At 43.4% G+C, this 13,144-nt stretch overlaps 1 protein-coding gene across 1 annotated transcript in view; it reads right to left on the bottom strand.

The window, feature by feature from the left end:
* UBE3B (ubiquitin protein ligase E3B) overlaps positions 1 to 12,759 on the bottom strand; it is a 20,100-nt gene extending 7,341 nt beyond the window's left edge. Inside the window, exons 1-19 of the mRNA XM_010177319.2 lie at positions 12,538 to 12,759; positions 12,321 to 12,441; positions 10,910 to 10,969; positions 10,383 to 10,487; positions 10,187 to 10,283; positions 9,583 to 9,668; positions 8,825 to 8,907; positions 7,765 to 7,870; positions 6,971 to 7,091; positions 6,427 to 6,604; positions 5,886 to 6,055; positions 5,026 to 5,193; positions 4,058 to 4,229; positions 3,186 to 3,304; positions 2,447 to 2,561; positions 1,948 to 2,047; positions 1,241 to 1,360; positions 737 to 913; positions 518 to 647 (exon numbers count right to left, since the gene is read on the bottom strand). Of these exons, the coding sequence (XP_010175621.1) occupies positions 518 to 647; positions 737 to 913; positions 1,241 to 1,360; positions 1,948 to 2,047; positions 2,447 to 2,561; positions 3,186 to 3,304; positions 4,058 to 4,229; positions 5,026 to 5,193; positions 5,886 to 6,055; positions 6,427 to 6,604; positions 6,971 to 7,091; positions 7,765 to 7,870; positions 8,825 to 8,907; positions 9,583 to 9,668; positions 10,187 to 10,283; positions 10,383 to 10,487; positions 10,910 to 10,969; positions 12,321 to 12,441; positions 12,538 to 12,698 (2,389 nt within the window). The 5' untranslated portion in view covers positions 12,699 to 12,759. The remainder of the gene's footprint in view (positions 1 to 517; positions 648 to 736; positions 914 to 1,240; positions 1,361 to 1,947; positions 2,048 to 2,446; positions 2,562 to 3,185; positions 3,305 to 4,057; positions 4,230 to 5,025; positions 5,194 to 5,885; positions 6,056 to 6,426; positions 6,605 to 6,970; positions 7,092 to 7,764; positions 7,871 to 8,824; positions 8,908 to 9,582; positions 9,669 to 10,186; positions 10,284 to 10,382; positions 10,488 to 10,909; positions 10,970 to 12,320; positions 12,442 to 12,537) is intronic.
* Between the last annotated feature and the right edge of the window lie 385 nt (positions 12,760 to 13,144).

The raw sequence follows: 13,144 nt of genomic DNA, 5'->3' as shown, positions 1-13,144 counted from the left end.
CTGAACACTTGTTCTGTGCAACATCTTTGGTACCTCCGAGGCTTGCAGATCACTGAAATCAGCTAAGAAAACCACATCCTCCTAAAATCCATTAATTAGTGGAGCAAGTGTGAAAAGGCAACAGTGGAACTCCATGTTTTCTTTAAAAGAACTACCTTACATGGAGAGGGTTCTTCTGTCATCCCATCCTCCTTTTAGCCACAAGTCCCTTTAAGTAAGGTATCAACAAATGGATGCTTGTAATGTGTATCACCAAAATAACAGATTATTCCAGCTAGTTTTCCCAGCAACAAGAAGAATAACCAAGGTATGTCCCAAGGTTCACCTCCAAGATTATTTTTAATACTTGCCTGAAGAAGTGCCAGACTGCTCTACCATCAGGATCTTTATCTAAGTGATTTTCTTCAAACTAATCTCTTCAGTAACACCTCCCCAAGCACACGACAGATGCTCTCAAGGCAAGGGGCACCATCACAGAACCACATCTGAACACTGCTATACCAACAGTGACAACAACCAATACACATTTGGCTCACCTCATACACAGCCTTCCCAAGCATCTTCCCCACAAACTCAAAGAGCTGTAGGTAGTTCTCGTGAATGTAGGATGTGGGGGATGGATAGAGCCTCTCATCACCACTGGTTGTCTGCACACAGACAGAGATAACAGTGCAGTGAGCAAGTCTTTCTCTTTGCAATGGTCATCACAGCCAGCATCTGCAGCCCTGTGTCATACCTTGAACAAGTTGAGTGCTGGGTCAAACACTTTCTTTATTATCTCTTCCAGAAACTCTTTGAAGACACCATCTTGATCAATACCAGCCTCATCAACACCCAGATCATTCACAAACTTCACTCTGATCACTCCCTTCATGGCATTCTGGGAGAGCTGCCGTAGCTGTTCATATCCATCCTACACAGACCAGAAGAGCCAGAGGACAATCATACTGCAGGAAGATACATGAAACACCCACGCAGCAGGGACAGGAGACAGATACACCACAGGTATCTGCATGTGTCATTGAATTTTGTGTCCAAAAAGATCAGCATTTTTCCCAGTCAAATCTCCAGGTTTGTAGCAGTCTGCACTCAGCTGAGCTCCAGCACTTCCCATCACGCAGACAGAACTGGCACTGGGCCCCTCAGCACCCACAGAGAAGATAAAAACATATTCACACCCCATTCTTGTCAGGTCAAGTTACTGGCTCGTTGGTTGATTTCTGCAAGCCAGGTCACTCACCTCCAGCATACGTGAGCGGCGGATTGTGATGTGTGTGACATGAGGTGATGCAGAGCTGGTTTCAACCAGCCCAAGCTTCTCCTTCTCCTTTGTAACCATATTTCGGAAAAGCAGCACTCTCTTAAAAAGGAAACAAGTGTAAGTCTTCATCCACAAAGATCCTCATCCTGCAGTGCAGCAGGGCTTTCTGATGCTCCTGACACATGCCCAGAATTAGCTCTTGGTTGTCCTGTTCCCAGTTAGGCCCAATGATGCCATTGTCACCACCCACTAGAAACAGTGGGATCTGCCTTCTTGTTCCCCAGTGGGACAGAAAAATCCTTGAAGCTCTGCTTTGGGAGGGACAGGGAACTGACAATACTGGAAATAAATGTACCTTTCCTATCACCACACAAAAATCTGTCACCTCTGCAAGGTTTGCTACCTGCAAAAGGTCACTCTGCTTCCTGCATAAAGACTTTCTCCAGAGCCACATCAAGCTCTGCCAGGTGACTCTGTGCAACTGTCCACACAAATTCTCTCTCAGTGAAAGAAACCAAGACAGTTTAGAAGAAATATACTGGGGAGAGTTGTGGGGAAAGAGAAGACTTTTGTTTAACTGGCATTGCAATCACAAGCTCCACATCACAAAATGCTCAAGGTGCATGTCCCTTCCACCCCAGGCCACTGGCTTTTCAGCCTCCATCCTCTGCCCCTGTCCCACTCACGTTCTTGTGGGGAATGACGTGCGGGATGTACTGCAGGAGCAGCTGGGCTCTTTTCTTGTCCTTGTCCAGCTCCTGGAAGAGCACGCTGGGTTTGAGGTCCCTTACAAAGAAAGGCACAGATTCAGAGATCCCTGAGAAATGCCCAGGTGTGGTAAATAGCTGGGGGTAGGAGAGAGAGGAAACCTGTAACAATTTCAAAGACAACTTAAGTGCTCAGGTGTACACATCTAAGAATGCCAGACACACTCAAGCTGTTGGGTGCTGAGTCAGTTTTCAAAGCATCACCTCCCATGAGCAGCAGCTAATCCTGACACCACAGAAGAGAAGCACAATGGGATGGGTGTCCTTAAATGCAAACACAGGGAGCGGGTCTGACCTTGATCTCACCAGTGCACTCAATTTAAACTAAGGGATCCCAAACCAGCCACCCAGAGGGGAACTGGTGCAGTGGGACAAGCACAGGGCTGCACATGACCCTTGCCTGGAGCTGGACACTTACTTGCGTAACCAGTGGTCCTCAGGAGCAAAGCGCCTGCGGCAGTCCCTTTCATACAAGACCATGAGCCAGCCATGGACAGAATGAAACAGCTCCAGGGTCTCCCCTCTGGCATTCTCTGAACAAAAGGAACAAAGCAGCAACATCCAGGCACATGTTGATCATCTGCCCCATGCTAACAGAGGAGAGGTGTACATCTCCTCACCTCCACCGCCTTCAGAAGGAAGGGAGAGATTTTGTGCCTCCCAGAAGACAGACAGTTGGTTCTTTGATCAAACTGAAAAAACTCTCAGTCACATCAAAGCCACCTCAGCCAGATCCAACTGAGCCATCGTGACAGAAACGGACTCTCATCTAACTGCCAAATCACAGCAGCACAGAGATCAGCACCAGGTATCTGCAGAGACCCTTGCAAGCCTGCTCTGCTTTGTCAGAGCACTATATCATACATTCTTGTCTAACACACGGCCCAGTCAGGCTAAACTTAGTCTCTGGCAAAAAACAACACACCCATCGTGTCTGTTACACAAATTCTTATTGGAAATAGAAAAAGTGCACTGTATTTGGTGCCAAGCACGACAGTAGCAACTGGACACCAAAAGTTTGGGACGTTCTCATGTCACATAACGTAGTATGGGTTTTTTTTGTGCAAACTAATAATTAGCAGAAGCTTTAAATTTCTAAATTAGTGCTGTTCGTTGTTCTGACAGTGACCTCAACTCAAGCTACTAAAAGCACGTACCTACAATTCCATCCCAGATCATCTTAAATACAAAGGAATTCAGAAAAGATGAGATGGTGACAAGCTCTTCCAGTTTGAATGAAATCTGCTCTTCATAGACTTCGATGTCATCAAGAATCCTAACAGAGAAAACAAATGCAAATGCACCAGTGTAAATTTAATTCCCTTTTGAAATTTTCATAAAGCCACATTATCCTTTAGCAGCAGCTCTTATTTCTATGACAACTGACACCCATGAGGATCTAAAGGCATAAACAACTAAATCTTATTTATTGATTTTGATCAATATCTGATCCTAACAGAAGACAGTATGAAAGGTCTGAGATACAAGCAAAGCCAGTATTTCATAGTTAAAAGGACCTTCGCACCCAGCCCCAGGAAAACTCTTTTCATCATTCAAGCTAAAAAAAAACTGTCTCTACTGACCAGCAAAGGCTATTTTTCACCCCATCTCCCATGCTTTGTGTTGTGTAAATCTGTGAGCAAGACAGCAAAGGAGCTGTAAACAGAAGCACATAAGCTGGGGAGCTTTTCTTGCAGCAGTATTATAACATTGTTCCTCAAAGCTTACCTGGACTCTCTGAAGCGTTTGACACAATTCTTGCCCATAAGCAACAGAAGAAATGTTTCTTCCCTCTCCCTAGCCACTGCTGTAATATTTTGTTACCAGTTCAGCCAGCTGTATACTGCTGAGGGGGAAAGTCTTTTTGAAGTCCTTTGTTTCTCAGGACTCTGTCTGAAAAGCTTGCTGCTTCACTTGGCCTAGTTACCTTTATGCAAAGCAGCAAGACCTTAACGTTTCCTCTTGAAACTTAAGGAACACAACAGCTTCAGGTTACAAATCTAGAGAGCACCTTCTGCTTGCTACCTACGTGATAAGGTGACGGGAGCAGTCACAGAAGAGCATCAGCATGGCCAGCAGCCTCTTGGATTCCTCAGTATCGTTATTCAAGCACTCCAAGAAGAGTTTTAACCCGCCCTGTGGTCCCAGCTCACAGATGAAGGCCCATAATTTGGGCAACAGATCATCCAGGTAAGTGAGTCCTAGCAATGGAGAAATATAAAGCAGACTCAGTAAAGCTTGTTCACACAGGCCCAAAGAGACGAATGTGACTTAGAGCTGGAAGATCCTTTTGCAAAGCAACACTTTACTTGAAGGGAGCATAAGCATCACATTTGGCTCTGTCCCTATTAACAGGAGATGTACAATCACCAGGGAAGCAGAAAAAAAGCTGTTAACAAGGTATTAATCATTTGCACACCTGAAGCCCTTTCCTGCTAAGTATTTTGCAGCTTTAGAAAATAATTAATTCCTGTGACCCAATCCCCATTACAGCCACCTCAGAAATGAGAACACAAAGAACAGGGCTGTACCTGTGGTCACCACTATAGCCACAAACAAAGCATCTAAGGCTCTGGACTCTGCTCTAGCTGCTAGACCAAAACAGTGCTTATCTCCTCCTCCATCCACTCTTAAGACAGGTAATTTGTTCTTAAGATGTATGAAAGCATTCAGTGTTTGCACCACATCAAGATTAATATTGCTAGGCTTCTGAAAAACACTGACTCAGTCTTCAGCTTGATATGGAGCAAGCAAGGTTTCATTATAGGAAAATTTGCTTCAATTTGTATTCTGGAGGGTTAATGCTTGATAAAGAAGTGATGAATGTTATTGATCAGACGCATGATTCAGGATGGAACAAGCCTTCCACCCAGCCAGTCAATAAACTGTTGTCAGTAATAAAACTACCAACAAGTCAACAGAATTTAATAAGAAAAATCTATTTTTTTTTTTTCCTCCACATTGTAAGTGATTTGAAAAGCACAGATGTGTCCTGACCTGTGAGGATCTGCAGACGGATCTGTGTTAGTGTTGTGAGTGTGGTTTGGTACAGGACACAGATACTGCAGACCTTCTGCACTTCTGCTGAGTCCACCCGCTTGCCCCCAATAGGCTTGAGAATGTTGCGGACAGATGCAGACTTCTGGAAAGCTCTCTTGAAAAGGTCTGGTGACAGAGAAGCACATGAGACATTGGCTCAGGAGACAGAAAAGCTATTCCAAATCATTTCTTACTCTTAGCTACTTGGCAGCCACGCAACAAAGAGGATTTTAACCAGGCTAAGTCACTCCACAGACAGGAGGTTTTGGTGGACTTGTCTGGCAGAACACTGCACAGCTGCTAGCACTGCAGAAGAATATTTCAGTGGGGGCATTACTCTAGAGCTTAAAACCTTACCAGAACTACAGTAACTAATGACCACAGGACCTAGTGCTACAGGCAGCAGCTAGAAAATAGCTAGATTACAGCTATCTTATCCCAAATACTCTTCTGAGCAATCACCACGCATCAGAGGTCCACCTTGCTTGTCACCTGGGAAGCTGACCTCCACCTTGCCTTGGGAAGTATTAAGTTATGCAGTAAACACTTCAGCTACTTGAGAAACAAGGGAAAAAACCTGCTAAAATAAGCAAATATTTTCACAGCACCAAAGTAAGAGACTTGCCCCAGGTCACAGAGGCATTCTGAGCAGGAATTACAAATAGGAGAGAACATATCCCAGCAGCAGCTGCTGCAAGTAATTACTCAAAGCTTTTAGCATAAGTGGAAAAATCAAAGCTCTGTGAGTCTGGGAGAGAGAAAGACACGTGTACACACACACACAAACACACGAAATAAAGCAACCCTCTAGAACTGACTCTTCATAGGAAGGCTGTTCTGAGGGGAAACTGGCTGTGTTGGCAGCTGAGCTATTTCCTGATTCTCCAGCAATTTCTTGCTGAGCACATCACTGAAGAGGATGCGGATCATGTGAACTCCCCAGAGGTGCTGCAGTTGCTTTGTCAGCAGAGGCATGGACTCATTCAATCTAAAAAGTCAAGTCAAAGAGACATGTTAGAAGGCAGGCTGGAACAAAACACCAGACAGTGACACTTGGATACATTCAGAGCATGCACCCACCCTACAGATGGACCTTAGAGGAAGAGCAGATACATAGATCCTGTACCAGTAGGGCCACTGTTTACCAGTCTAACTAAATTAAAATAATTTCCTCATCTAACAGTCTGCATATGAATGCAGCAGTTTATATCGTGCAGATATAACCTGAAATATCTGAGTAATTGTTCTGAATAGGGTCACACTCCATCTCAAAACATCAAACACATTGCAGCACACAAAAAAAGGAAAAAAAATTAAAAAGACTTAATCACCTACCACCATGAGGTCCTCCTCACTTACCCATAATCCACCGTCTGTGAAAACCAGCCCAGAACAGGATGCCAGTGAGTGAGGTTGGATTTCTTTTGTGAAACATACTTCTGGCAGTAGGAGAGCATGTGAATGAGCACACCCACAAAATGAGCCGTCTCCTCCTCGAGAACTTTATCATTCAGTGAGCCCAGGTACACAAGATTACCTGGTGGAATGATCAGCACAGCAAGACTTAAAAACCAAATAGATGCTGTGGGACAGTGGTAACAGACACGACAGACAAAATGAACTCGCATCCCTTTCAAAGTTCAGGAGAGGATTTCTGTGAAGAGTAACTATTAGAGGCTGCCCTGCAGCAAGCCATGTCCAGCACACATCAACCACTGAGGTGGTGTGTCACTTTGGCCACCTTCTCATCTGTATCCCACCAACACTTTCTACATTTAGAAACTATCTAAATAACAATTTAAAAAAAAGGATGAGTTGGAAGCAGCTCTGACCCATGGGAAAAGAAGATCTGACTCAAGACTCTCTTCCAAGCACAGTAAAAAAAGGTGTTACAGGTGCTCACCTAACAAACAAAGAGTGTGACTTCCTTCTAGGCACACGCAGACATCTCGGCATTGTGCTTCACGACTTAAAAATAGGATGAACTTGCGGAAAAGATCGTGAGATTCTATCACTGCCAGACGCTGAAAGACAGAATTGAACTGCCAGTGAGGCTGAGAAGCACCACACTGAACAACCACCCCTGACCTGCCACCAGCAATTCGGACTGCCTTTTCTCTTCAAACAATGAAGCAAGTTGAGACTGTGGCACTGAGGGATTAAGTGTTTGACAGGAAGCTGGTCTAGGAAATAAAAAACCTTATGGTGAAGAGGCCACATTCTAGTTGTAGACAGACCTTTGCAACTGTCTCTCTGCAAGAATACAGAACACCCATTTGGCACAAAACTTGCCTGTCTGCACCAAGCTACAGAGAGGAGAAGTCACAAATTAGATTCGTGGACAGCCTACTAGTTACCATCACAGATCCTCTGCTGTGCACCTGACTGATTTTTGCTTTGGCTCTATGTTTACACAAATGGAAGAATAAGGACATGCAAAAATTCCAGCTTTATTTGAATTTTAGTTATTTATTTATTTTAGGGCAGTTAAGCCCATCATTCCAACTGGTGTTAATAATGTCTGTGGTATTAGAAACCCAGAGTATCTGGAGGGTTGTAAGGATCAAGCACTTCCACAACAGAGAGCTGAAACTGGCAAAGAGAGAAATGCCAATGCTCTGTTCCAAGAGCTGATAAAACAGAATAACAAGTGGCCTTATTCAGTGGATTTTTAGTTCTATTACATCACCCACTTACCTCAGGTGTTAGAGTAGCAAGATGAGTCATTATAGCAGGCACAGACATGATATGGATCAGAAACGACCTCAACAGATTGTCTGAAAACTGTGCAGCAACCACAGGGCTACAGAGAGAAGAAAACTTCAGTGCAAGAAACTTGACCCAGCAAAGTAAGAAGCAGTCTTTAACCGAGCCAGTCAGAACTGGCTGCTGATTCTAACTTGTCAAGAATCATCACTGGAAAAAGAACATTCATTTACACTTCTGTTATCACTGCAAGCTCACAAAGTTGCTTATGACTCAAAGGAATATGAGCCAAACAGTTCACAGCGTGCTGTATTTTTACACAGCACACCCACACCACCCAGAGCACTCTAACTGTTCTGCGGTTCATCTCCCAAGTTCCTCTTCTCCCACTACCATGAAGTCAGTAATTAAACAGTTGTTTTCTTTAGGAAGATGTTAAGTGACATATTCAAGGACATTCACTACTACCTTACTGAATATCACCACCTCATCATCCCAGCAGTGACAGCCAGAGAAGGGAAGTGGCACACAATTAACCACTGAAGTCTTAAAAGAATGCTCATTACTGGCTGTGGATTTACACAATGAGGAGACATGAGGTCAGGGTAACAGTGTATTTTCCTTTTTTTAAAGAAGACAGACTGAATCCTTAGAAAGACCTGCAACCAGCAGTTCTTTCAGGGACAAACTTCACCTCTGCAAATTGAATAACAGGTACACCTGCATCAGCAGTTCATCGTGAAGAGGCACAACCACAGTTATCTAGAGAACTCCAACCCCTTCTGATGGTTCAACAGAGAAACACAGATGCTGGACGCTAAAGTGGAGTTGCACTCCAAAGCCCAGGCTCATACCAACACTAACTACTGACTTAAGAGCATCCTGATCTGAAAAAGGATGACAGTAAAGTGAGTTATTTGCCTAAAGCAGCTTCTTTCATCAGGATGATACTCCCAATGGCACAAAGAGACCAGCAGAATGAGAAGTCTTCAAAAACACAATAAAGACAACTTGAGCTGCATCCCACCCCCAGCAGCACCGGCTGCCTTACCGCAAAGCAAGAGAGAAGATGGCAGTTAAAGAGCCTTTGGACAAGGAAGGTCTGGATCTTGCCAAGCCATTAGTTAGTAAAATCTGGAATAAAAAAAACCAACAACCCAACAAAAATTAAAAACCCCCTCCGGTACTCAGAAAAAGATTATGACTACTCGTGAAAGACATTATGTTTATTTTCAGAAAAGAAAAACACCAAAGAAACCTAAAAACCAGTTACTACAAGTCATTTGGCACAACTAGAAGAGCTTCAGGTTAGTAATGGCACAACAGAAACTGAAATCAAATCAGACACTCCACAGTACCCATTTCTCTAGGAGCTGTACTCAGGGTTCCCAGGCCTTTTAAAATTATCAGGCAAGGCTCATAGCTGCCTGGTAATATCATTCTTATTTAAAAGATTAAGAAAAATGACATCAATTCCTTTCCCCTCCAGAACAGTAAACAAACCAAATTCATACAAAAGGTAGCGGCAAAGTTTGGAAAAATATTCAAGAGTCCTCCCTGTCCATCTCATTACGAGAGGATTAAGTAGGATTTAGAGTCAGCAAGAGTGGCAAAGAGGAAACGGTGTATTTGGTCTCAAGTGCTTTGAAGAAAAATATGTCCATTCACAAATAACCAGTGTTCCACAACCAGCTTCTCCCTGACACACCACAGAGATCAGAAAAGCTTCCTCAGAACAAGGACCATAGCAGAGGACTGGGGCTTGTTTTGAATAAAGAGAAGACACAACTGTATCAGCACGAGACTGACCTGCAGTACAGAATAAAATCCCTTCTGATTGAGATGTCCCATGATGTTTGCACAGATGTGGTTCATGGCAGGCCTCAGGGATTCACCTTCCAGGTTAAAACACTGGTGTTACTAAAACAGCATCACTGCTCCATTCTTACAAACTTCCACTTCCTTACAAACTATAAAACAGTTTGTCAGTTCCTAAGCCCTTCGTGCACAAAGTCCTTGTCCCTACACCCAAGACCACCACTTTAGCAGCATTTCACATCAAGTCTTAAGGTATAAGAGTCATATTTCCTCATGCTACTTGTCTACCTTTTCCATGTGTATTTCCTACAAAAGCCCAGAGCTAAAGCCACATTCCATTATCCTCTGAACACTTCTTATGTGTGAGATTTTGGAGCATTATAAAAACGTTGTAACTGTTGCTGTTCTAAGGGAAATAGCCTGTCTAATCTCAAGGGAATCCTTGCTGCCCATTCTATGCTTTGTGCAAGCACAGTAGTGTAATGAATCTTTGTGGTAAGCACGGGGAGAAGAAAAGGTGCAGAAACAGCATTCAGTAGATTTTAACAGCAAATCCCAGATCAGTGGCTTAAAGTATTGAATTGGATGCACCAACCTTTTCCCCGAAGGATTTTCCACGTCGAAGTGTCTGTGAAGGTGACAAGCATTGTGAGGTGCAAATTGACCAGTCTGGAGTCTTGTAAGATGTCAGGCTGTGATAACAAACACCAACATTAATAAATCAAATTAGCTCAGTGCCACACTACAGAACTGTTACATGCAGGGAGACAAAACACAAAGAAAATATTTACCTTGAGCTGCTTGAGAAATTCACAGCAAAACCACAAAATGTCTTTGATTTGTTTGATCCATAAGAGCGTAAGATCCTTGGAGAGTGCCAGTGATACATACCAGACCTGAGGAAGGCAGGATACACACGGGAGCAGCGAGTAGTATTTGTGCTACAGGCTAGCAGAATACATTGCCAGGAGCTTTGTAACAGAACAACCTCCTCAGTGCCCTGCTCAAACCAGCAGCAGAACCAAGTTACTTCCCCCCCCCAGAATTTACAGGTCAAAGCATATCACCCACCACAGAAGGAAATTTCCTTTTAACTCCTATAGCTGTATAGAGAGTAAAAATAGCAGAGGATAATACTAAAAGAACTTGTCCAAACTTTGATCGTGGAATCTCAGCAGTGCTCAGGGGCTTTTGAAAGCTACAAATTCAGATGTCACCAACATAAATGCCCACACATAGAATTAAAAAAAAAAAAACCCCAAACCAACAACAAATGAACCTCCCACCCCCAAACAAAAAAAAAGAGCATCCTGCTGACCTTGGGCTCGTTCTCAACATCCATACTATTCAGAATACAACGGCACAGCTTTTCAAACCTCTGGGGGGGGAATAAAAAAAAAAGAAAAACAAAAAGGTGGCATTAGTTCTAACTACAGGAAGGGATATTCTGGAAAAACACTAGGAACAGCTCAGCAGAGGGAGCAAGATAGCTCTGTACCAAAACAAATGTTCCAAACACACTCCCTACAGACAGTGCTGATGGCTCCTTCCCTGAGAGCACACCTACATGTCATGCTACAGCCACGCAGAAGAGTTCCCTCCTTGAACACAGTGCTCTCAGGAATCTCTCAGCCTTCCCTGAGAAACTGCCTCCCTCGACAGCAGGGGCTGAAACCCAGAAAAGCATCTTCTTGTTGGGGTTCAGCTAGAAGAGCTTCATGCTAACAAGTGTGTCCCAAACTCCTCACCATCATGGCTCTCAGCAGAGCTTGGGAGATCACATCCACAACTCCTTAATTGTTATTTCAATTCAATTGTATTTGCAAGTTAAAAAGCCATTCTGAGCTACAGAACTGGCTGCTGTGGTTATCCTAACCAAGAGTGGTGTCCAGAAACAGAGTGGAAACAAGCACAGCCTAGTCCTCAGCCCAGCCAGGGACTGACTTGCTGATGGAAAAGGAAGGAGAAGAGGAAGTAGAACAGACATATTTTAGCAATGCACCAAATCACTCTAATGCAGAACTTCAAATGGATGTCAGGCACTTAAAAAATTTGTGTGCAATATACACTTTTTTTTTTTATGCTGTAAATACAGAAAACTGCATGTGCAGAACTTGCACCATCATCAACAGAAGAAGATTTCGATGGAACAGAGATTGAAAAAAAAAAGTCACCCATTGCTGCTACAATTTAAATACAGCCTTTCATTTTCCAACTGTTTTCCTTATAATTAGCCCTCATGGTTTCCTGGGGCAAATATAATCATTTCATAACCACTACAGCAAAGGGCTTCACTCTGAAACCACAAATTCAGGGCATGGTCAGAAGAGCCGTTATGATACAACAGCCTGCACACCACACTGTGCCTGGACAGTTCTTTGTGAGCTTGCCACAACGTACCTGCCTGGGGAACTGATGCAGCTGACAAAAATCATAAGGCAATGATTTTTGATTAATTACTCAATTACTGAAGTTGGCATCATCACCAGGAAAAACATTTGTTAAACTAAGCCCTGAATATGGAAATGCTACTAAAAAATTCAAGGGTTCTTCAGCTTCAATCCTACAGAGAGATCACTCCAAGAAGGACTAGGGAGACAGAGATCACATTTCTAAAGCCAAAGTACATTGGAGGCGCCTACATGATCACTAGATAACTAATTAAACATATTCAACATGTTAAAATATGTCCTCAAAAGAAGATAAGCATGTCAGAGGAGCAGCCTTACCTCCTTGTCCTCTTTACGATTAAATACAAACAGCAGTTTCCTAGCAATTCTGAAGATAGAAAGAGCACTTCTTTTGCTTGAGCCAGATTCATTTGCCTCAAAGAAATCCTCCACTTCTCTCCTGGGAAAGCAGGAAAAATGAGCATTGGTAGTTAAAAAACCAAGCACACCTCTCCAGATAAGAGCAAAGCAAAGCGTGGAAGGTAAAATTTCACACCTTATCTCTCTCTGCAGGCGGCATCTACAGAGAAATCTCCTGATCAAAGCCTGGACCTGGACGGCAGCACGTTCCCTCTCCTTCAGCTCCCTGCGCTCCTCCCGCGCCTGGCGGGCTTTGTCGAGGAACTGGGCTTTGGAGGACTGGCTTGCACTGAACATTTTTATAACCTCCCAACAGGTAAATCAAAGGAAACAAAGAATCATTGCAGCAAACACCTGGGGAATTGGGAGCAGAGCGGACAAAACACACAGGTAAGGGAAATTATTTAAATCCTGCACCCAACGTTGGAACAGGGGAAGGAGAGTACTCAGCAGCATGGAAAGATGTGTGTGCAAAACACAGCCCAGGCAAAGCCACAGGGACTTGTCAATGGGGCTGTGATAAGAACAAACAATGATATCAAAGTCATTCCAGCAAAGTCTGCAACCTAATGCAGGCAAGTAGATTTTTAAGAGGAAAAAATAATAATTTAAAAAAATAAAAAATAATAAAAAAAAATCAGTGTGCTGTCATTGTATTCCACTCCCTGTACTCCAAATCCCCTTTCCAGTCTTAACTGTTCTCTTTTTCTTGTTTACAGATAACATATAAGAGCAATTCTATA

The sequence above is a fragment of the Antrostomus carolinensis genome, unplaced genomic scaffold, assembly GCF_000700745.2.
Source record: "Antrostomus carolinensis isolate BGI_N321 unplaced genomic scaffold, ASM70074v2 scaffold13401, whole genome shotgun sequence".
In the NCBI taxonomy this organism is placed as follows: domain Eukaryota; kingdom Metazoa; phylum Chordata; class Aves; order Caprimulgiformes; family Caprimulgidae; genus Antrostomus; species Antrostomus carolinensis.
The sequence above is the reverse complement of the archived record's forward strand: the minus strand, read 5'-3'. Positions and strand labels throughout refer to the sequence as shown.